General features: G+C 35.3%; 1 protein-coding gene and 1 non-coding gene across 2 annotated transcripts in view; both read right to left on the reverse strand.

Annotated features, from left to right (window-relative positions):
- Moxd1 (monooxygenase DBH like 1) overlaps nt 1–22896 on the reverse strand; it is a 54095-nt gene that overhangs the window by 25578 nt on the left and 5621 nt on the right. Inside the window, exons 2-4 of the mRNA XM_048354097.1 lie at nt 10557–10703; nt 8717–8884; nt 8494–8577 (exon numbers count right to left, since the gene is read on the reverse strand). Of these exons, the coding sequence (XP_048210054.1) occupies nt 8494–8577; nt 8717–8884; nt 10557–10703 (399 nt within the window). The remainder of the gene's footprint in view (nt 1–8493; nt 8578–8716; nt 8885–10556; nt 10704–22896) is intronic.
- Nucleotides 12077–12224, reverse strand: LOC125357821. The gene has a single exon (XR_007212215.1). It is a non-coding gene; the product is annotated as a U4 spliceosomal RNA (small nuclear RNA).

Genomic DNA, 22896 nt, shown 5'->3' on the forward strand with positions numbered 1-22896 from the left:
TCCCCCTCTCTCTTTTTCTCTCTCAGACAAAAGACATAGCATTGAATGCTGCCTGAAGCAGACACTCACCAGTCACTAATTCTTCATAATTTAGAGATATACAGTGAAAAGATATTTCTGCTAATTAAGACATGTAGTAGGGACATGGCGCTGTGGCTCAAGTGGTAGAGCACTTGCCTTGAGCTGAAGAGCTCAGGGAGAGCGCCCAGGCCCAGAGGTCAAGCCTCATGACTGACAAAAAAAAAAAAAAAAAAGAGACATTAGTAGGCATATTAAGTACACTTCTAAATCATGCCATAAGTCAAAGTGCCTCTGCTATACTACAGGACTTCCATGGACAAAGCTAAAAGTGAGATGCTAGAGGTCATGTGTATACTACTACTAACAGTTATTTACACGGTCTTGCCTTTGCTTTATATTAAAATTCTGGGCACAGAAATTCAGTGGGATTTCAGTGATGAAAAGATTTCTCTTTGTTGATAATTGAATTCATTTTTAAGTCAAAGGTGACTCAAAGTACACAGTTCCTAAAATTATTCCACTCTATTAGAGACATTAATGTGTAGATTTACCTTCAAGGCATTAGAATCTAGATCATTTTGCCCTCATGGAAGGAAGTATCCCTGATATCTGAATCAAGCTAAATTATATAATGGAAGGCAGCTGTGACTTCAGGAAACAGCTGGTATTTTTGCCTTTCTGCTTCCAAAAAGGAAAATGCAATGCACCCAAGGATAAGAAATGCTAAAGTCACAAATGCTTAATTCTTTCTCATGTGCAAACAAAATGAATCTAGCTAATTTTGATAGTAGATATCAGCATATTTAGTCTTTCCAATGTGGGCTGACTAAAATAATTTGTGATTATAAAAATATGGTAAAACGAATACTTAATATGAATACTATATGATGCTGGGTACAATACAACAATACTCAGCAAATATTGTCACTTCTGAAATTTTAATGAATATACAACCTTTTAAAGTTTCACTGTGGTGAGTAGGGGTTATGAGAATGATTGAGAGATGAGTATGATCAAGGTCCCGGTATGCATATGGGGACATGAATTGATACTAATAAAATATGTAAAATAATTCTCTGAAAAGAAGTGCAATAGTGATTCTCAAAAAAGAGGTTGGTATGAGGACACTTGAATGTTTTCTTATGATAGCAATGACCAGTAACCAAAAATTCTAGACTCCATTCCTAAAGGTGACTTGGAAGATTCTAATGTAAATCCTGGATATGAATCATGAAAAGTAAAATTACTCAAAGGAAGCAAGGCTCAACCACAATGCTTTTGATATGTTAGTGTGATAGTTTTCATAAAGTAGTCATGTTGTCAAACTCTGAATTTTTGATGTAGAAATACCTTTATAGGAAACAGATCTGGAGAGTCTTGATAGTTTAATGATGTAGTATTTTATGATTTGTGTTATTATGAACAACTATCCTCTAATTTGAGTTTCTCAAGTTTGAATGTCAAATGCCTTATTTGTTAAAAGCGAGTTTCCCACTGTGTAATTTTTTTCCTACTAATCACTAAAAGTTTATTTACAAAAGCTACAAAAACTCATTGCATTCATGGGGTAATAGACATATTTTTTTAACTGAATAGAAACTGACATAACATATGATACCCTATGAAAACATACAAACGGTATCTGAAATCTTTTTATAATTTTAAGACAAGTTAATATAGCCTATATTATAAAAATAAATTTACAAACATGTAAATGTCCATACATGTATTTTTTATAAATTTACAGCTTTATCTGTTCTAATATTTAGCAAATAAGTCACCCTAATTTCTTTAGGGATCCCATTTCACTTAAAACAATATCTGAGTTATACAGATTTATGTTTTTTTTTTTTTTTTTGTTGTTGTTGTTGTTTTGGCCAGTCCTGGGGCTTGGACTCAGGGCCTGAGCACTGTCTGGCTTCTTTTTACTCAAGGCTAGCACTCTGCCACTTTAGCCACAGAGCCACTTCTGGCCATTTTCTGCTTATGTGGTACTGGTGAATTGAACCCAGGGCCTCATGCATACGAGGCAAGCACTCTTGCCACTAGGCCATATGTTTTTTGAGAAGCATTGTTAACATGAGTTTAACCGCTTGAGAGACACCATGATATAATCACATTCTTCAGGTAGAATTAGAACCTGGAATCGCAGACTGGCTGCAAGGCAACTCTGAGATGCCAGCACTTCTTTGTTTTAGGGTATTGTAGACATTTTGCCATAAACTTAAGTGCCAAATGAAGATGTTAGTATTTCCTCTCAGGAGCAGCTTTTTATAGACTGCTATTGTGAAGGAGAGTAAAACAGACCATTACTATTATTTTCATTTCCAAAAGGATTTTATCTCAGTTTAGCCAAGCTTCTGCTGGCTTTTCCCCAAGGATCCTTATGTTACAAAATGTGTCCCAACAAGATTAACAGGCTCGTTACCTTCTTTCCACTGAAATTATCGCTAATTCCATTCTCACTGACATCATCTCATCTCTCCCTGTTTGAGGCCAGCACAACCTTTAGTCTAATCGTCTTAACTCTAATCTTAATTTAAATGATTTTCCCTAATCACAAGTGAAACTTTATACGTGTCATTGTTAGTGAGTTTTTGACTCCTAGGGGGTTAAAACATCTTTGTACTTAGTTGAAATACTAAGTGTCAATTCTCAGACTTTTTAAACTGATGTCTCTAGTGGGGTCTACTCAAGTAGCCTAGGAAATATGCACAAGACCTTATAGATGTCACAACAGAATCACACAACAATATGGAATTCTGCACTTCAAGATTTATTTGGAGAGTGAAGCTCATGTTAAGTGTTCTTACCAAAACAAACAAAAAAACTCCATAGGAAAATTTGGAAGGCTATGAATATGTCTAGCCATCTTGATTTGGGTCATGGAACCATGAGTGTTTATGTGTGCCCAAACTCATCAAATCTGTGCACATTAAATATACATTGTTCTTTATATACCAATTGTGCTTCCATAAATCTGTGTAAAATTAAGTAATATGGGCTCTGAGAACTAGACTGAAAAGACACTCAAGAGTTAGATATAGGATTTCCCATACATATTGTTGTTTATTGTAGCATACAAACCTTAAAAAAAATCATGAGGCTTGAGCTAGTAAAACTGTGCAAAGAAAGATCACTAGTTTTGCTAGGAAGATTTGTGTTGAAATCGTGGCTCTGATTAATACAATTTGCACAATGTTGAACAAGTTACTTAAGTTTCCTAGGCTTAAGCATGCTCTTCTGCAAATTCGACTTACCTTGTAAGAGACTTTAAAATTCCAATAGATGATGTATTGAAAGTAGTAAAAATAAAAACATTCAGATAAATATTTTACACAAAGGTTTCCCTGTGTGTAAGTAAAACTAGTCCATATTTTACTGCTATATCATGACATATCAATTCTATTGTCCCATTACTATGTAGAATTCAACACAAATACCTTGGCATTCATTCAATAAAACTACTGCTAATTAGTCATTACCATTTTTATAGCCAATAAGTTTCATTAACTGGGCTTAGGCTTCCCAATTTTTGTTATCCAACCTTTTAGCCTACTTGGAAAAGTTTTACCAAGTTTTGGGGTTGAGTTGGGTGGTAGAAGAAAAACTAAAGAAAATAAATATCTTTTTACATCCATTGAAAATGGCATTATTTAAGGTCAGAGAGTGGAAAGTTAATGGGTGGCCTAAGAATGTGAATGAATATTTCCCAGAGGACAATCGCCAGTTGGTTTTTATCCTTACTTAGACAAGAACAGGAGGAAATTAGCTTAAATTTCATTTGGTTTAGAGTAATGGAAGCAAGCTATGAAATCTAATTCTCAAGGAATCTTTTCTTCAAAATATAACAGAGACTTACTGCCTTCCAAGGTTTTGGTACAGCACTGACCTTAACTATGAGAAAGTAGTAAAGTTTTAGTCATTCATCTCTATAATCCCTTTCAAGGGAAGCAAGAAAACAAGCAATTACCAGACTATTATGCAACAGGTGTTTTCACTTGTATTCATTTACCCTTCCCTGAAAATTATTTTTCCTACTTTGCAAGTGAAGATGCAAACTCTGAGTTTAGTTTGCCCAAAGGCATTGAGCTAATGAAAAGCAGAATCAAAAGACATTGTGAACTGAAACAACCGATTTTGGTCAAGTCTTTCTGCTTAGAACTCTTTTATCCTAATGTTTAAATGACTTTATCTTCAAGATTTAATAAGTTTAAAAAGAACCAAAATAAATGGATTAATATGGCTATCACTTATTGAGCTAATATATACCAAATACATAAGCATTCTACAGTGTCTTATTTAATGATGATAGATTATATTTGAGACAAGTGTATTAGCCATTTTTTGCAGAAGGAAACCTAAGACTCAAAGTTAAACTGCTTGCTTGGTAACAGTCTGGGAGATTGTGAAGCCAAGATTCAAACCATGTGGTCTGACCTTAGCTTAAGCCAGGACATAGCAAGTAGATAATAGGAACATTGTAAAAATTTGTGGTTTCATAGTTTAATTTAATAAGAATATCTTTTATTTTCATTATCATTATGTACTTAAAATCAGTCACTCCAGAAATATAATAGTCATTAAATAAATAATATCAGTAACAAATTTGGCTAAGTGCCTTGGAATTTCAAGTAAAAAAATAAGTGGTTTCTAGCTCAGAAGCAAAGTTTTGTTTTTAAGTCAAGCACTTTTGTTAATAGACCAAATAACCACAGACTCTCCTGGGTTTGTGGCATTATTTGGCATGCTCTAGAAAATACTGAGATGTACTAAAATATATGCTAGGACGCCCATGCCTGAAGGGCTAATGAAGAGAAGCTTTAAACATCAAGGGTGCATTTTTCCCCCTGTGTTGACAAGGGCCCGTGAGATATAAGTACTTATGGAACTCACACCAGAGTCCATCCAATTCCAGCAAAGACTTCAGTTTTTGTTTCATCAAGTCACAGACATTTAGAAGTAGAAAGAACCAATTGAGATCATCTGGTCCAATCCCTTTATCTGACAGGGAAGGAATTTGAGGAGCATGCTAGGTTAAGTACTTTCTCTAGGGTCAAAAAGCTAATTAGTGACAGAGTTAGCAATAAATCATATCCATGAATACACATGCTTTCAAAGTGAATTCAATTACCTTGTACTCTAAGTGGCTATTCAGAACACCCAGGTAGCTAGACATACTCTGATGTTTCCATGAGGAAGATGTAACTCAAGAAGGGCTACAATGAACTTCTCAATATTGAACTGTGTAAATTAACTGTCTTTAAAATATGCCACTTCGATTCAAATCATTACCATTTGATCTGGTATTCCAACTAACTTTCTGGTTTTAAATTATAGTTTTGACCACAGTAAATGCTCAAATATTTCAATCTCTTGTTTAGTAACTAAAGATATATTAAAATTCAGATAAAGTTCAGATAAACATGGGAAGAAAGAATAAAAATATTTCACATCTGTAAAGTGTAGCACAAAGTTCCAGAAGACATATTCTTTTGATTTTTAAGGCATATTTTCCCCCTAGAATTTGTATCAAGGATCATGCCTGTTTCTATTTGAATTTTTAAAAAATCTACAGAGTATAATGGTAATCCATTAGCACTGAGAACTTAATAACCAAATAGAAGGTAACAAAGTATTTAGAGGAAGGGAAAAGTATTTTCATATGTGGTATATATGAATGTTAATTTGTCTTAACTTGCTGAATGGATCTAAGTGTCAAAGATTTGCCTTCAGGAAACATGGTTAAATTAGGAAAGGATAAAAGGGAAACATCAGTGAGCAAAAATAAAGTTCAAGGTTGAATTAGATTTTGAGAAAACAACCAATTACTGAGTCTACAGTCAATAACAAACACCTGCTAGTCTCCTCAGGATAAAAGCAGGCACGACGTGAACCCATGAAAATAGACATATGAAAACCATGCAAATACATCCTGATAACAGGACAAGAAGCTATTTCCACCAAGGAGGAAGAGCCTAGATCAAGTAAAACATGTGGAATATCAATGTGGGGGTGGCCAAGGGTTGGAGAAGAGATTCACTTATAGAAGAGCTAATTCTTATAGTTGTAAAATCATATAGTTTGACAAAGAATGCTCAAATTACCAAGTTACAAAAATTAAACCTGAATAGAAATGAAAACCCTCTTTCACACTTCCCATTTCTGAAATCTGTGGATAAAATACTCTCTTCAATAGGGCTCTTTTGTTTAAATAGACACAACACAATAGGGAAAGTGGATAAGATGTCCATAGCATAGCATATAACATCAAGCATTCCAGTTCTGTGCCTGGCATAAGACATAGTTTTTTCTAAAAATGATCTCACGACTATACAGTATTCAGGCTTCAAGAACACTCCATGGCTATTTGAATTTAATCACTGTTGGATTTTCTTGTTCTGGGAAACATTCTCCAAAGTAAATCATTGAGATTTATGAATGCTACCAACAGAACACAGCAGTGTATCTAATTTTGTAGAAAGATGTTCTGTTCAGTTACAAGTAATAAAACATAGCACTTTCCTTCCTGGATCTGTTAAGAATGTTAATGTTTTGTTTTGTTTTGTTTAACCTCAACTTCACAATCTCCAAAGCAGAATTTTTTTCAAGGTGACTTTCCTAGATGGAATGATTGATAATCTATTTATCCAGAAAGGTCTGATATAGAATTCTTTAAGAATCCAGAAGCCCAATCAGATGATTGACAAATTAGCAAATGTACATTGTAATGATCTATTAATTTTCTTTTATTTGATAGATATTATGTGCCAGGTATAGTTCTAAATACCTTACCAATATTAAAAACATTTGGTCCACTTGGTACTTAATAACAACCCTGTTAGGTATGAACTTTCATTACCCCATTTCTAGAGGAAGAAAACAGAGCATAGAAATGTAAATGATTTATCACTTGTGGAAGTAATCCTATTTTAGAACTTGGTAATGATAACATTTCTAGTATGATGTTTTCTTATCTATAGGTCTCCACAATGCAAGATAGTATATAATGAAAGGTCATAGGGTTTATTGCTTCTCTATGTAGTTGTGAGTCATTCTGTGAGCAAAAGGAAGATCTGGGCAATTGGATGAATATATCAGAAATCAATTGATTTTAGAAGACAAATAAATTTAGAGACTGCTCAGCATTTTCACCTCTGCCAAAAATATTGCTAGGGGAAATGTTAAGGCTGGTTGAACACTAGTGGCTCACATTTGTAATCCTAGCTACTTGGGATGCTGAGATTTGAAGACTGCGGTTCAAAGCCAGCCTAGGAAGAAAAGTATATGAGACTCTTATCTCCCACTAACCAGCTAAAAGCTGGAAATGTAAGTGTGGTTCAAATGGTAGAGTGCCTGCCTTGAGTGAAAAAGCCAAGCAAAAATGTGCAGCCCTGTGTTCAGGTCCCCATACTGTGGGAAAGAAAAAGAAAACGTTAAGATTTCCCACTTTTTATAGGGGAGTAAACAAGGTAAGAACAGTACTCAAAGTGACTTTCCTGAGAACAAAGAGTAAAGGGTAAGAATAGCAACTGCAATCCACAAGTTCCTTTCTCACATTCACTCTGCATCATTACAGAGACGGGATGACAGACAAGTAGAAATGTCTGCCTTTTTCTGAATGCTTACAATTGTTTGTATAGTTTATTTAAGTCTATATTCTTTCTTGTGGCTTTACCTTATTTCACAATTACTGGAAGTTCTGAAACTAGATTATAATCTTCAGCATCTATAGACTGAGTCTAGTACCAAAGATCTATTTTTTTATAATCTTTGTTCATTCATTCACTAGACACAAAACTTTGGAGGACCTATCCCACTTTGCCACAAACAAAATGAGCATATTTATTACACAATTCTGTACTTCTAGAAATCCTCCAAAAAATTAGTAATTTCCTTTTTCCCTTTATTGAACGAAACAGCACAACAGTGATTTCTTGTCACACTATCATAAATTTTTAATGAAGCAGGAATTCACAAAAATGTTGTTGGCAAATGTCTCTTTCCTGAATTTATCACTATATAAATATATTATTTTAAAATAACAAGACTTTTTAAAAGGTGTGCATATCCATCAAGCCAGTTCTTTCTTCTCTAAATAACGTGTGTGTGTGTGTGTGTGTGTGTGTGTGATTCCTAAGGTTTGAAATCAGGGCGTAGCTGCTTTCCCTGAACTCTTGTGCTTAGGCTAGCGCTCTACCACTCTAAGCTACAGGTCCACTTCTGTGTTTTGAGTGCTTATTTGGAGATAAAAGTCTCCTGGGGACTTTTCTTCCTGTGCTGACTTTGAATGGTGATCCTCATATCTTGGCCCCCTGAGGAACTAGGATTACAGGCTTGAACCGCTGGTCCCCATCTAAATAACTTTTTATAATTAAAAATTGTTTTGATATTGTTTTATTATTTTCATTTTAAGGACAGCCATTTCTTTTTCCATCCCACCTGAAAAGTTTAGGCAAGTGTGTCACCTACCTTAATTACATGATGTTTTTCTTGGAACACAGGAACCTTAAACATTTGGCACCAATATGTTGTACCTTTGTTTGGGATGGGGACCTGTCTTAATAAAAGGGGGAAAAAGACATAACGTCACATTCTGTTGACATGGTATTAAATACAATTTACATAAGCAAAATCTCTCTGGTACACTTTCAGTCAAACCATCTACGCAATCATAAAACCTAAAGTAACTTACGTCTTGATTTACAAGGTCAAGGTATGGCAAGACTGCAGGCACCATGCTGGTTTTCTCAGGATTCAACAAACGTAGACTCTTGGTGCCTCGATTGGAGTCATGGTACTTGGGCCCTGCTTCTCCCACATCTTCCTGATGGTAGGCCCAGATCACCCTCACCGTGCTATCCTGATGAGCAGACATGGATACATGATGTCTCAGAAAGTACTTTCTTTACCTTTGAGTCGAATGAGCTCTTTTTAAAATAGGATATACAAATGGAGAAAAGGAAATGATGACATTTGAAGTTCACAAATCAGACTTAAGTTGTTAAGGTTTCAACCAGAGGAATTATTATTTTTAAAGGAACTCGCCTGACAAGCAAGACATGTGTCCCAAAATAGGTCAAAGAAAAACTGACTCTGAAGTTATACTTTCTTAAATCTGTCAGCCTCAAAATTCTAAAGTAGCAGCAAATAGTTACCAAGCAAATATTATTGTTAATCAGCAGCAACTTTGGGAAATTGAGACTTGTTAGAATGGGACCAGACATTTTCGGCAAAATAAGAAAAATGAAAATTATTGTAAGACTCCTCATAAGACTCCTTCCCAGGCACTAGGATAGTCATGTGTATGAATTAACAAATATGGAAGAAATAGTTGATTTGAGGTTTATTATGCTAGAGTCAACCTCAAATCCTTTTATGAATCCTGGGAATTTCCAAAGGCCTGGGGTACTCCAACTGAGGAAAGCGCTACCCAGAGGCTTGTGTGGTGGGAAAGGTTTGCTGAAAAAATTAACCCTCCCACAGACTAAGGTGCTTTTGCCAGGTGCTTGTAATAAGAACTCTGAAAATAAACAACAAAGGAAAAGCTCCTGATTTTAAATGTTCTCTTTGCTATAGTCTCTCTTAATAAGTCAGATGAGTATAATTATTATCCCAATTAAAACATAATTGCACTGTGTGTTGCCTGAAAATGGATCTATGTCTTGGCATATGTTTTTATTCCTCTTTCACTCCCTACACTGAATGTTACTTAGAATTACTTGAAGTCTTTTAATATTCTTTTTAAAAAAACTATGATGAATTAAACAAAAAAAGAATTTTATTGGTCTATACAAAATGAAGATAGTACAACTAATGGAAAATGTTACCTTTGCACACAGGTTATATGCCTTACAAATATTTAATCATTTAATTTGACTGTGTATAAATTGTTTTCTGTGAGAAATCTAAAAATAAGAAATCTCATAAAACATGGCAATGGGTGATTCTACTCAGATTTTTCATCTTTTTCAGTTTGAAAATTCACAAAAATGAATCAGTTATAAGTCATATGAATTACATCTTAATCAATATCATAATTCTCCCTGAACAAAACATTTTCCCAAAATTTATCTATTGTCTATTTCCAAATTTTATAGAGAAGTAGAAATTTGCTTATAAATACGACCATAAAACCTTTAAAGAGCTCTTCAAAAATATCAAATTCACACAAGAAGATATTTATTGAAAATTATAATCTTAGATTTTCTTTGGCTTTTGAACTCAGGGCCTGGGCTCTGTCCCAAGCTTTTGTACTTTTGAACTTTTGTACTCAGTGCTAGCTCTCTACTACTTGGAGCCAAAACTCCATTTCTGGCTTTCTTTGGTACTTAATAGGACATAAGTGTCTCATGGACTTTACTGACCTGGATGACTTTGAATTGAGATCCTTACATCTCGGCCTTCTAAGCAGCTATGTTTACAGGCATGAGCTACCAGTGCCCGGCTTTAAAGGTACTTTCTGAGCATTTATTCATTTTATTTGGTTAAGCACCTTGTGAGTATATACATCCAATCCATTCCACCTGTCTTACCGTTATGCTCTTGTCATGGATGTCACAGGTGTGCAGCTCTCTGGTAAATTCAATTACTGTGTGTGTGCTGTTTTCCATGGCATATTCTAGTTGGTAATCTTGCTGAGAGTCTTTTGTCAACACTTTGTTTGTATTTGTAAAATAGTCCTGTGGAAAACATGAAAATTAAAAATCAGGACAGTCTAAATAATAAGTGAAAAGAATTTAAGTGGATTCACTGGACCTAAAAACCCTCATTCTGGGTTTGCTTATTATCCTTTATTCAGATAAATTCTATGAATCCTGGGGATTTCCAAGGGACTGGAGAATTTCAAAAGAACAGCCATTTATTTAGGACTTTGGTGTACATTTTAATTCAGGAAAAGGCAAACCAAATTATAAATCTTCACAGAGCAGCAAAAAACAAATGGATAATTGAGATAATTAAATACCAAATACTTTACTGTATTTGAAAAGGTGGAAAATTTCAGCATTGCGAAATGTTCTGCCCCATAAGGAAATCAGTAGTGAGCAGCTGAGACAGAGCCAACCCCAAAGCTAGCATTCTTTTTTTTTTTACTTAAAATATTATCATTTATTTGAGATTGAATTGGTATTAACTTTGATTCTTTAATCTATACCATTAATCTTCAAAGATGTTTCTAGGTGATTGTAATTAGATGCTATAAGATAAATCAGAGAAGTTATATATTCTTTTCCTACTGTACTTGGTAGAGCAACCCCACCTTTCACAAAACCCAAAGCCTGTGGGAAGGGCTTTAATGACACAGGTTGGGGATGATATGAAATAAAAATATGCAAAGAAATGAAACTAGTTGAAATGTAAGATGCTGTAATGCTAACGGAGTTATGTTTCTGTGGATCAGAATAATTGTTGCCCTACACTTGTCAGATTATGGTATACACAGCACTCTGGGAGGCACACGTGTTAACCAAAGAGAGCACAGACTTTGAAATGCAATAACTAGGATATAAGCTCTGGCTGTAGAAAATGAGGGAGGGGAAAACAATGCTCCACAAGAATTGTACTCATTTCCTTACTTATGCAACTGTAACCACTCTGTATATCACCTTTACCATAAAATAAAATAAAAATAACCTCTGAGTGTTCTCTTAAATGGCCTTTTGGGATTGTTGCATCAAATTCCAAGACCTGGGGAATAATATACACCTATTTTATAAAATTCTGAAATAAAATTAACTGAAATGGTATGAGAGCTATCGTAGCTTGAGGGGATTGGGTCCACTCCGAGTTATTTTCCTCCCTTCTTTTGCAATATATTTAGGAATCCCTTCCAATTGTTTTGCCCTTAGCTTACTATGATGAGATATATCAACGTCAACGTCATGGTACTCATTTTATTTGTTTTTTGTTTTGTTTTGTTTTTTTTGGCCAGTCCTGGGCCTTGGACTCAGGGCCTGAGCACTGTCCCTGGCTTCTTCCCGCTCAAGGCTACTTGAGCCACAGCGCCGCTTCTGGCCGTTTTCTGTATATGTGGTGCTGGGGAATCGAACCTAGGGCCTCGTGTATCCGAGGCAGGCACTCTTGCCACTAGGCTATATCCCCAGCCCATGGTACTCATTTTAAGTAACTAATTATATTTTAATTAGCAATAATCATGCCTCAGATAAACCTCATTGGCTATGATACTGCCACTGTGCAAAGCTACCTAATTATATTGTATTGTTGAAAATAGAGTTGTTTCAGAATATACATACTGAAATATATTGTAGTTACTTTTATTGACATTACAGCTGTATTTGAAGAATCGATTATTTTGCTTGACTAGCAAACACACAAAAAATTAAACTTTCTGTGAAAGTCACACTGAAACAGATGGATTTTTTTGTTGCCTAAGATAATTACCAAATGTGTATACATTTGGCATCCATGTTCTAGGTATTCCAATATGTTAAACCTCAGAGTTTTTCTCAGTCCATAGTCTAACCAGGCCATCCTCAGCCTGGAAACAATAACTGCCACTTTACATTATATACTAGATCCTGTTTCCACATGGTACATATTAAATCATATGATCTTCACATCAAATATTGGTGATTAAGCCTATTTTTTTCATGTACAAAGACACTGAAGCAATATCCAGGATTAGGTATCAGGTGAATGCTAAAGACAGTATTCAAACCCTGGCAGTTGGAATCCCATATTAGCATCCTTTCTCACTATTTTTCAAGCTAGTGGTCACTGCTGAAATGAGATAAGTCCATTTACTTCTGTTTCTCTGTCTACTTCCATCTAAGTTTTACATAAAATATTATTTAAATACTGCTAAACTTGGGGCTTGAAAAAAACGTTATTCTAAGAACCAGGCTGCAACTGAAAAAACTATTTAAAAAACATACTCCTACGGTAAAATGATCTGCTTATAATGCTCATGCAAACATTCAATGTACAAATGAAATAACAATTCTCATGGACTGTTCAACTTCACTGTGCCTGTACACTGAACTCCATTTCATTACATTATTCATGTAATCAATTTCTGCAAACAAATATAATATAATACAAATCATAATCAGTTTGTAGAGTCAAATAATTTATCCCAGTCAGGCAAATGTTCTTCCAAAACCATTATTTCCACAAATATCCAGCTTGCTTGCCAATTTTCCATTCATCTTATTTCCACTCAACAGCACCAATTCTTTCCAACTATTCCATCATTTTTTCTAACTTCACTGAATAAAAAGAAAGCATCCATTGACTATTATTGAAGATTCTTTTAGCTCATCTGCCCTGTGTAAATCAATGAACACTGATTATTTTTGAGAAAAAACAGCCTGAAATGATGGCATAATCCTGTGTTTCCACCATTTGGGAAGCTTAAGAAGGAGGATCTCTTGTGTATAGGAATCCAGGGCTTCAGCAACATAGCAAGACCTCAACTCAAAAAAAAAATGAATAAAAATACTACTTATTCTTTCAAAGTTCTGGGTTCCTAGGAAAATGTGGTTGTCTAAATGATATTTTTAAGTTTGATGTAGGAAAATATGACTGGATCTTAATAAAATTCAAAGGCTTGTTTTGAGATATGTCTTCAGTTTGAATCATGATGTAGCTTATCCATTCACATATTTATCTCTATGGGACTGTCATTAACAGAAATCCACATTAATCTCTCATTATTTTCCTGAAATCTCCCAGAATATCTTCAACTTTCTGTGTACAAGACCAACACTTCTCCACATTCTGCTTATGATGTTATAGTTTATTTTATTAAGAAAATTTTAGCTGTGATGCACAGAGAAAACATCTTGGCTTTTTTTCTAACCTAGAAAATACTCACTCTATTGAAACATAAAACTTAATTTAGAAGCAGGAAAACAATTGAACTGAAGAGAAAAAAAAGAAAATAGACATAAAGAAGTGAAAAGAGAGAAGAATATTCCAAGAGACCATACACACAACCTTTTAATGTTAACAAAAACCAAAGGTGTCCACAATATGGACAGCTTGGTGAGAAAAAATGGACAGTTGAGATGAGATGTGTGTGTGTGTGTGTGTGTGTGTGTGTGTGTGTGTGTGTGCATGCTGTGTGCTGGTTTGTGGTCAGGGCCTGAGTGCTGTCCAAAGTTATACTTATATGTACTTAATTGGTTCTGCAAAGTGAAATGTGAAGTACTGTTACCCTATGTGAATGACTTTATGATGCAATTCTCAACCAATTCCAACTCAAATACCTATATATTTAGCTTGACAGTTATCTAGATAAACTATTACCCATTACCTCTGAAAATCTTTAGTTAATCGACTACAATAATAAAATTAAGCTTTAGCCATGCAACAAAACTAATTCTGAATCATGTGTTCAGAAGGTATTTCCCTTTTGGGATACATTATGAACTAAAAAACTTTACAGAATATACAATGGAGGTTTCAAAATGCTATACAGTAACAAAGTATATGACTATCAGATGAAATCATCAATCATTTATGGTGTTATGAGTACTGTCTCTTTTAAAAATATCTTTAAGTAGCTGCACAAGGTGCCATTTAACAAAGCAATTTATGGATACAATGAATCTAGATTCATGTCATCTCTTTCAACATTCTCATTCATCCCTCGCAACATACCCCCTCCCTCACTTTTCTTAGTTTTTAATATATACATGGATTCTTGATTGCATTTTCTCATCATTCCTTTCCCCCATTCCCCTTAGCTCCACCACACTCCTTGCAAGTAGCCATTTCCTGATATTTATTTTGTTGAGCTTTGATTTTGCCTTTCTAAGGGATTATACTCATTGAGTTCTCCCTTGAATCTACTATATTTCAGTTAACACATTTGAAACCACTCAGATACCACCAAATGTGTTGACTTAGAGATTTATAGCACTAATTTTAGCTTCCACACTTTATGAGGGAAAAAATACAACTTTTGCATCTCTGGGGCTGACTTACTTCATTTAATATAATGACTTAAAGAGAGACATCTCAGAAGAAATAAAAATGGCCAATAGACACATGAAGAAATGCTCAACATCTCTTGCCATAAATGAAACATAAATCAACACTGAGATTCCACCTTACCCCAGTTAAAATGGCCATTATTGAGAAAACAAACAACGGCAAATTCTGGGAGGATATAGCCAAAGGGAATCCTCATATACTGCTGGTGGAAATATAAGCTTATTAGACCACTCTGAAAAGCAGTATGGAGGTTCCTCAAAATCTAAACATAAAACTACTCTAGGATCCAGCAATTCTACTCCTGGGCATTTACCTAAGAATTCACCAGCATAAAACCATGTTCATTGCAGCACTATTCATAACCAAGATATCAAATTAGCCCAGATTACTCTCAAATGGTAAAATGGATCAAGAAAATATGTACACAATGGAATTTTACTCATCCCTTAGAAAAATGATATTGTATTTGTAAAGGCTGTCACTTTCAAACTAAGATAACATACCAAAAAGCTAGTTTTGGTAATCAACAAGATTACTATGACCTTTTGTTAAAAAACATGATTACACAGATGTTAAATTGGTTCTCACTTATTGTTAGTCTTTTTTTCCCTTCTTGCTGCTACAGAATAGGGCTTTGAAAAATGCTGTGTGTTACACAGGATGAAGTGAAAACTCTTGTGGGCGTAATAATATGAATAGACTTTGGTTCAGCTTGGAGACATGGATTCAAGCACAGCTGCAGGGAGGCCCTTGAGGAATATGTTACCATCTGTCATCATTGTTCTCAACAGGTGCATGCAGCTCTTCTTTTTCTAATTTTCAACAGCCTTTTTTCTGCAAACATTTTGGTTTGCAATATCAGTTTCTATAAGAAGTGTGATGATGGTTTGATACTATTGTTAGTACAATAGCAAATATTTTTGTTAAGGAAAATGTCGGTCCTATAAGATCATCAAGTTGTATAAAGAAACATATAAACACAATCTTTTTATCAATAACTTTTAAAAAGCTCGTTATTCGCCATTTTAAAAACATGTGCTTAATTTCAAACTAGGAGGTGATCAGGCTTTTAGAAACAAAGTCTGATGAAACCAAACTCTCTAGGTGATCTGTTAAATCCTTACTAGAATTCTAGCATACAGACGTAGCTTGCACTCCAACAAGAGAGGCCACCCGTGCAGTCTATTCTTTATGTTACTGTGTGCTAGAAACATCCTTAATCCCCTCATTTTCCTCATTTTAATTTCCATGTGGAATAATTAGTGTTTTGCTATGACGATACAATCACTGGAGATAAATAATAAAATTAAAATTAGGATTAAAATTTGAATCATTCATCTCTAATACAGGTGAGAAAACATCAGCTTTTGTTATACAAATAGTATTATTTTACTCTCATCGTATCCTATCATGGTGTGACAATATTAGGTGACTTCTCTTAACTTTCCATGACCAGTTTATACACAGAATGAATTTTGAGAAGCAACTTGGCTTCTTCTTTCTTTCCAGTCTGCCATCCTCCCTTCCTTTCTTTAGATCTCCCTCTGTCCTTCTTCTCATGCTACTGTGGTGCGTGCGTGTGTGTGTGTGTGTGTGTGTGTGTGTGTGTGAGAGAGAGAGAGAGAGAGAGAGAGAGAGAGAGAGAGAGAGAGAGAGAAGCTGAAGAGGCTCCTCTGAAGAATAAGAGAAAAAAAAATAAGAATGGGGATCAAGAGGAGTTTCACCCAGGAATCTCAAAGGAATCCCAGTGGTTTTATACCAACAGGTAGTCAAAAAGCTGGAGAAAAGAGGAAAGATTTTTAGATTTCACTAGGAGAAGGAGTCAATAGAACCTAAAGATGGGCTTTAGATTCAGAGGTTAAAAATGACAGAAAAACGACCATAATTTTTTTTAACTAGAATTAAGAAGTGCCATTTGCTGAGATAGGAAAGGCTGACAAGTAGACAAGATGGAAGAAAATCCAGTCAGTTTGAGAAATTCACCTAAATGCTCAAGTGTGCAGGTTAGAAGATAGAGAAAACTAAGGTTGGTCAAAGGTGAAAGAGGATAAGAAACTCATCAATTTGTATTCTGCTTTCCTCTTAAAGTTTTCTAAACTATTGCCTTTGAGTATATATGTATATATATATATATATATGTATAATTTACCTTTCCTTAACTTTTCATATTTCACATGTATCTATATTCATTGCACAGAATTTAAATAAACTGAAATTTATGACAGGAAAAGAGATAAGATGCTCTCATGACTTTGTAACAGTTTAAAGTACATCTACCCAGATGAATTTCTTGAGGAAAATTTTAAACAAAACAGCATGTTTAACAGTGCTGTGTACCTAGAATATTTTCTTTAAAACATCCTCTATTCATTTCTCAAATAACCTGGAAGCAGGAGTGTGGAATAATGTTTTCTTTTTTCAACATCAAGCTCTAGTTGGAATCTGAAGGAAAGTTAATCCTGATTCCTACCAAGGAATATTTTGCTAAAAAATATTAAGAGATGATCATATAGTATTTAACACAATGACAAACAAAGCTTATAGCCTTAATAATCTCAGAGGGCAATCATTCAATTTTAATGTGTCTGTTAGAAATGTGCTAAAAGCTACTTTTTAATGTATTCTAACTGGATCTTTTTTCCTTTCATCTGGAGCCTAGTAGGTAGTATCTAATCTATATTCCTTGAGAAATACTACCCACTATCTCATCTATAATGATTCTAACTTTCTATCTGGCAAAACTTTACCAAACATTTCTCAATCCTTAGGTACCCAGACTTTCAGCGGATTCAACCATCCTTTGCAATCTTCCCTTGTAATTCTTTTCTTTTTGTTTACCCACATTTCCTTTAAAAGTTCTATTTGAAAATTCTATCTCTATGAAGGATACTCTAGTGCAATCAATCTAGGACAGAGTGATCTGTCAGTATTATATTATATAACAGGACACATTATTGGCTAATATTACTCTCACATTTAGCAGCTACATCATAATAAAATAAATTAACATATATTTTCATATGAACTCTTTTTTAGGATAATTGCACACATTTTGTTCATATATGGTTAATTTTTCAATCAAGTTGTTGGACTTTATTTGTTTTACCAATGAATTATTAGTAATTAATCATATCACTCATTATCCTTTATGTACTCATTCTGTAACCTAGGGAAGTCAGCCTGTTAATATGTTTGGTTAGGAACTTAAATATTTATTACTTTAACTAATTCAGTTTATTAATTCATTTACAATAATGACATCCTGAAAAACTGAAATATTCATTACTTTTGGTACATCATTCAGATGCACTATTTATTTAACTAGCCTAAGGTGCAACAAAATAAATGAAAATGAAGTCTTGGCTTACATGCTATATGTAGTAGCTAGTTTCTACTCCTTAAATAGTGTTAAGTGTTCACAAACTAGTAAAGTTAACTGAGATATCTGTCTTCGTGTTGTCTTCTGACCATTCTCAAAGTTCATTATTAGTTCTTTTTTTTTTTTTGGCCAGTCCTGGGCCTTGGACTCAGGGCCTGAGCACTGTCCCTGGCTTCTTCCCGCTCAAGGCTAGCACTCTGCCACTTGAGCCACAGCGCCGCTTCTGGCCGTTTTCTGTATATGTGGTGCTGGGGAATCGAACCTAGGGCCTCGTGTATCCGAGGCAGGCACTCTTGCCACTAGGCTATATCCCCAGCCCCAAAGTTCATTATTAGTTCTTTATGATAACATCTCCTGTTCATTGAGTAACTTCAACATGTTACATACTTACTAAAAGCTTAATCCTATTCACAACACGAATTTGGATGATGATCACCCTGTGTACAAAAGGATACGTACACTGGAGATTGTTAAAGAGGTTGCAACAGGCCAGAGAAGAATTAAGTAGCATCCATAATGGCATTAACATCCAGCCTATGAGACTTCTTGCTCTTCACAGCACAGCAGTAACTAAGATGGTCTTTCTTGAGGATCTGTCAAGCTCATGGAATTGTTCCTGGTCCTTGGGAAGCACTGACAGCCACCAACTTGGAAATGTTCATCCACGCCCTAATAAGATACTAATTATCTACCACTCTTATTTCTCTTCCCTCTCCTCCCACCCTCTCTCTCGCTTGAGACTAGAGCTTAGAGGCATTTTCACTGCTTATTAGTAAGCTAGAAGAATAGAGTGAGAAGGGAAAATATACCTATTATGTTACGAAAGACACTGAGAACGTTCCCAAATACAAAGAGTCCATTTGTTAATTCTAATCAAAGATGATCAATCAACATGCTTTTCTAGGAATTTCATTTAAGAAAATGAAATAATATTTCTCTGATATACTGTGACACACGTGACTGATAAATTTTAGACTCTATGTGGGTGGACAGTCCTGTTGCTTAGAAATACAGCAGCTGGTAGTAGTCAGAAAAAAATTAAAGCAGAAAAAACCTGTTCAGTTATGGCAGAGGGCTGAGGGAGGAGAGCAGCATATTCTGAATCATACTTCTTTTCTCATGTTAATAAATGCTGTTTTCTCTAATCTCAGTATGTAAGTTTTGAGAAAATATTTACAACTATGGATAAACTCATTAAACTAAAATCACAAGTGTTTCTATACCAGGAAACCCATATGTTTTTCTTTTAAAAATGTTAGAACTGGGTGCCCGTAGCTCACGCCTGTAATCCTAGCTACTCAGGAGGCTGATATCTGAGGACCACATTTAGAAGCCAGCAGGGCCAGGAAAGTCGGTGAGACTCTTATCTCTAATTAACCCCCAGAAAACTGGAAGTGGTGCTATGGCTCAAAGTGGCAGGGCTCTAAACTTGACTGAAAAAGCTCAGGGACAGTGCCTAACTCTGAGTTCAAGCCCATGACTGACAATAATAACAATAAGAACCACAACAACAATAATAATAATGTTAGAAGCTGGATGTGAATGGCATATGCCTGTAATCCTAGCTACTCAGAAGGGTGACCACATCTATGGTTCTTAACTTAAAGCCAACACCGACAGGAAATGCTGTGAGATTCTTATCTTCAATTAAGCCCCCCAAAAGCCAGAAGGGGAGCCATGGCTCAAGATATGGAGCACTAGTCCTGAGCATAAAAGCTCAAAAACAGCACCCATGCACAAATAACAACAATAACAATAACAGCAAAAACAATAATGTTACATGTCCAAGTACAAGCAAATCCTTGCTCCTAACATCAGACGGTTACCTTGAGTGACTCTGTATGGAATCCTGCTTTGTATTCCATACCATTTACCTAGAATCTTCCAAGCTGCTACAGAATGACTCCCATGATTCCTCTCAAATATCCTGATTATATAAAATAAGTAGATACTACACTATACTTTGAAATCAGCTGTGAAACTGACCTTTCCTTGCATTTGTGTCCAGTTAAGTGACACTGCACTTTCATTGACTTGAAGGTGCAAAGGGGAGGTTGCCTGAGCACTGGTGTTTTTAAAAAGATACCCAAGTTATTGTCATGGGTAGATGACTGGGAACTTCTGACATGGAAATAGAAAGTATCTTTCCACTTATCAGTTCTTTATTAACTCTGTGTGCCAATCACTGGAATGCAATCTGCCATAACACAAATTACTCTTGGCTCTGGGTATTGGTACAAAGGATCTGGGTGTCCAAAATTCTGAGCTGTGTAGAATCCTCATGATGGCAGCTACCAGGAATTCTCTCAATGTGAGTGAGAGCTCAGTGCATCAACTCTGCGTGGAACTTTTAGGAAATTTTTTAATAAAAATGAGATCTCAAAGTCTTCATTTAAAAACTGCATGAAAGATGCAAATCTTTCCCAGATACATGTTGTTTTGTTGATCAAGCTTCCCAGAGGCTTTAGCTCTCTATGATTACTGAGGATGAGAAAGCATGTCTGCATGCTTTTTGTGCTTAGTTCTAAGAATGAAACATCTACACAAATCACACTGTAGAGCTTGAAAGACTCTGGTTAAACTCTGTTATAGTAGACAATTTGTATGACAATGCTGCAGAAATAGAAAAGAGAGCTCATGCAGTTCAGATGTATCTGAACAAGCACTACTGTACTTGCATTTCACACAGTAGTTAGTTGTCTATATTCAAGATCTCCTGAGTTCCCTGAAGCACATAGAAGATTATCTTCAGAGTGTATTATACCCCTCAGAGTGTATAATCCACTACCTTTCATTTCCTAAACAACCTTTAAAACCTAGGACATTTGTTTCTTCCATGTTTTGATTTATTAGCATCCTAATGTAAAATAGCTACCATGGCCATTTTTTTTTTTAAATCACAGCAATCTGTTTTCATTCTCTGTCCAGCATTTAGCACCTCCTGGTACTTTTCTTGCTTATAGCTCCAAAAGGTGCCTGATCTCAATTCATTCAATGACTTGTCATTCCCACATCTGCAACACTCAATAAAGCATTCCGCCAATAGAGGTAAGTTGAATGAATACACAATTCAACGTTTGCTGCTTGTGAGCCTGTCATGGAAGCAGCCAGTATGAAAACACCACTGATACCCTGCTATAGGACCTGGAACTAGGGTTTGTACTTCTACTAAGTGAGAGAAATGAGGTATCAACCTCAAGGAGTTATTGTAAGGATGACATGAGAGCACACCTGAAGTACTTACCACAGAGTAGTGCATATGGTAAGAACTCAGTGAATGAAACATTACACAGAGTCCTATAAAAAAAATATGTGTTTGTGACATTCATAGTGGAGCAGAAATAAAAGAAATACTATAATTTTTATGTAGCACTCTATTTAATAATATATTTCATTATTCATGATCTTTTGTTATTGAGGAAGGAAGCTTGAATATGCATTTATAGAAGCTTCTTATAGAAGAAGTTTCTTGTAGAAGTCCTAAATGAAGACTGAGAGGAAATAACTCCAGGATGCTGACCTCCATGGTCTCCAACAGCAATTTCACAGTGACTCAAGTCTCAATTTCCTCATTTATATAATTATGGGTGAAAATAAAGGGTAGGAGACTGGTGAGAAATCTACCAAAGACTGGGTTCATGAGACACAGCAAATAAAATGTAAATGTCAATAACAAAAAAACACTTTTCTCTCTTTTTAGCTACATTAGACAAACAAAGAAAGCTTTCCTACTGACACTCAGATACATAGTTTTGGTCTTTCAGTTAATAGAAATTATCCATGGACAATTATTTTTGCAGGAATCTTTGCTGGCTACTGTCCTTATCACATTCTTGGTCTACTCTAGAATTTAATGAGCTAAAAATACATACATAAACAAAGCTTCTTAAAGAAATATTTTCTGCTAGCACTTTACTAGTTGTTCGAAACTACAATAAAGAGCATTGTGAAGCATCCACGAACTTTATCTTATTACATATGGATCAAACATTTCTAGAAACATGATGATATATAATGAATGCATTCCTTTTGCCAGCAACCTTATTTTAATAGGATTCCATTGCAGATGATGAATCAATAAACCACCACTGTTTCTTTGAAATGGACTCTTGTTTCTCCTTGCAAGACTTCAGAAGCAAGCTGTTAGTTGCCCGAAGCCTGGAGCTCTGTTTGTCAATTCAGGTACATTGTTTGCTTGGCTGTGAGGTTGGGCTCTTTCCTTAGGCCAGTTATGAAATCCTGTGAAGCTAAATAGTATCATCATGCATTTGAAGACTAGAGCATATATCCTCCTCACTAATGCACCAAGCATGAAGCTTAAAAAGGTCTGGATTTCAGGGGCATCCTCCACAGACTTGTAAGTATTCAGACTCAGGAGGCTCCAGCTGAGACGCATCAGGACTGCACACTTCCCTCAGCTTTCCCTTACAGCTTTCAATCTGCTTGCCAAACATTCCTTTGTTGCAGTTGGCTGGGGTATGCGTAAAAGAAGCACATCGTTAGCCACAAAGATTGCCCTCTGTCTTCTGTGATTT

The sequence above is a fragment of the Perognathus longimembris genome, chromosome 9 (assembly GCF_023159225.1).
Source record: "Perognathus longimembris pacificus isolate PPM17 chromosome 9, ASM2315922v1, whole genome shotgun sequence".
Classification (NCBI taxonomy): Eukaryota; Metazoa; Chordata; class Mammalia; order Rodentia; family Heteromyidae; genus Perognathus; species Perognathus longimembris.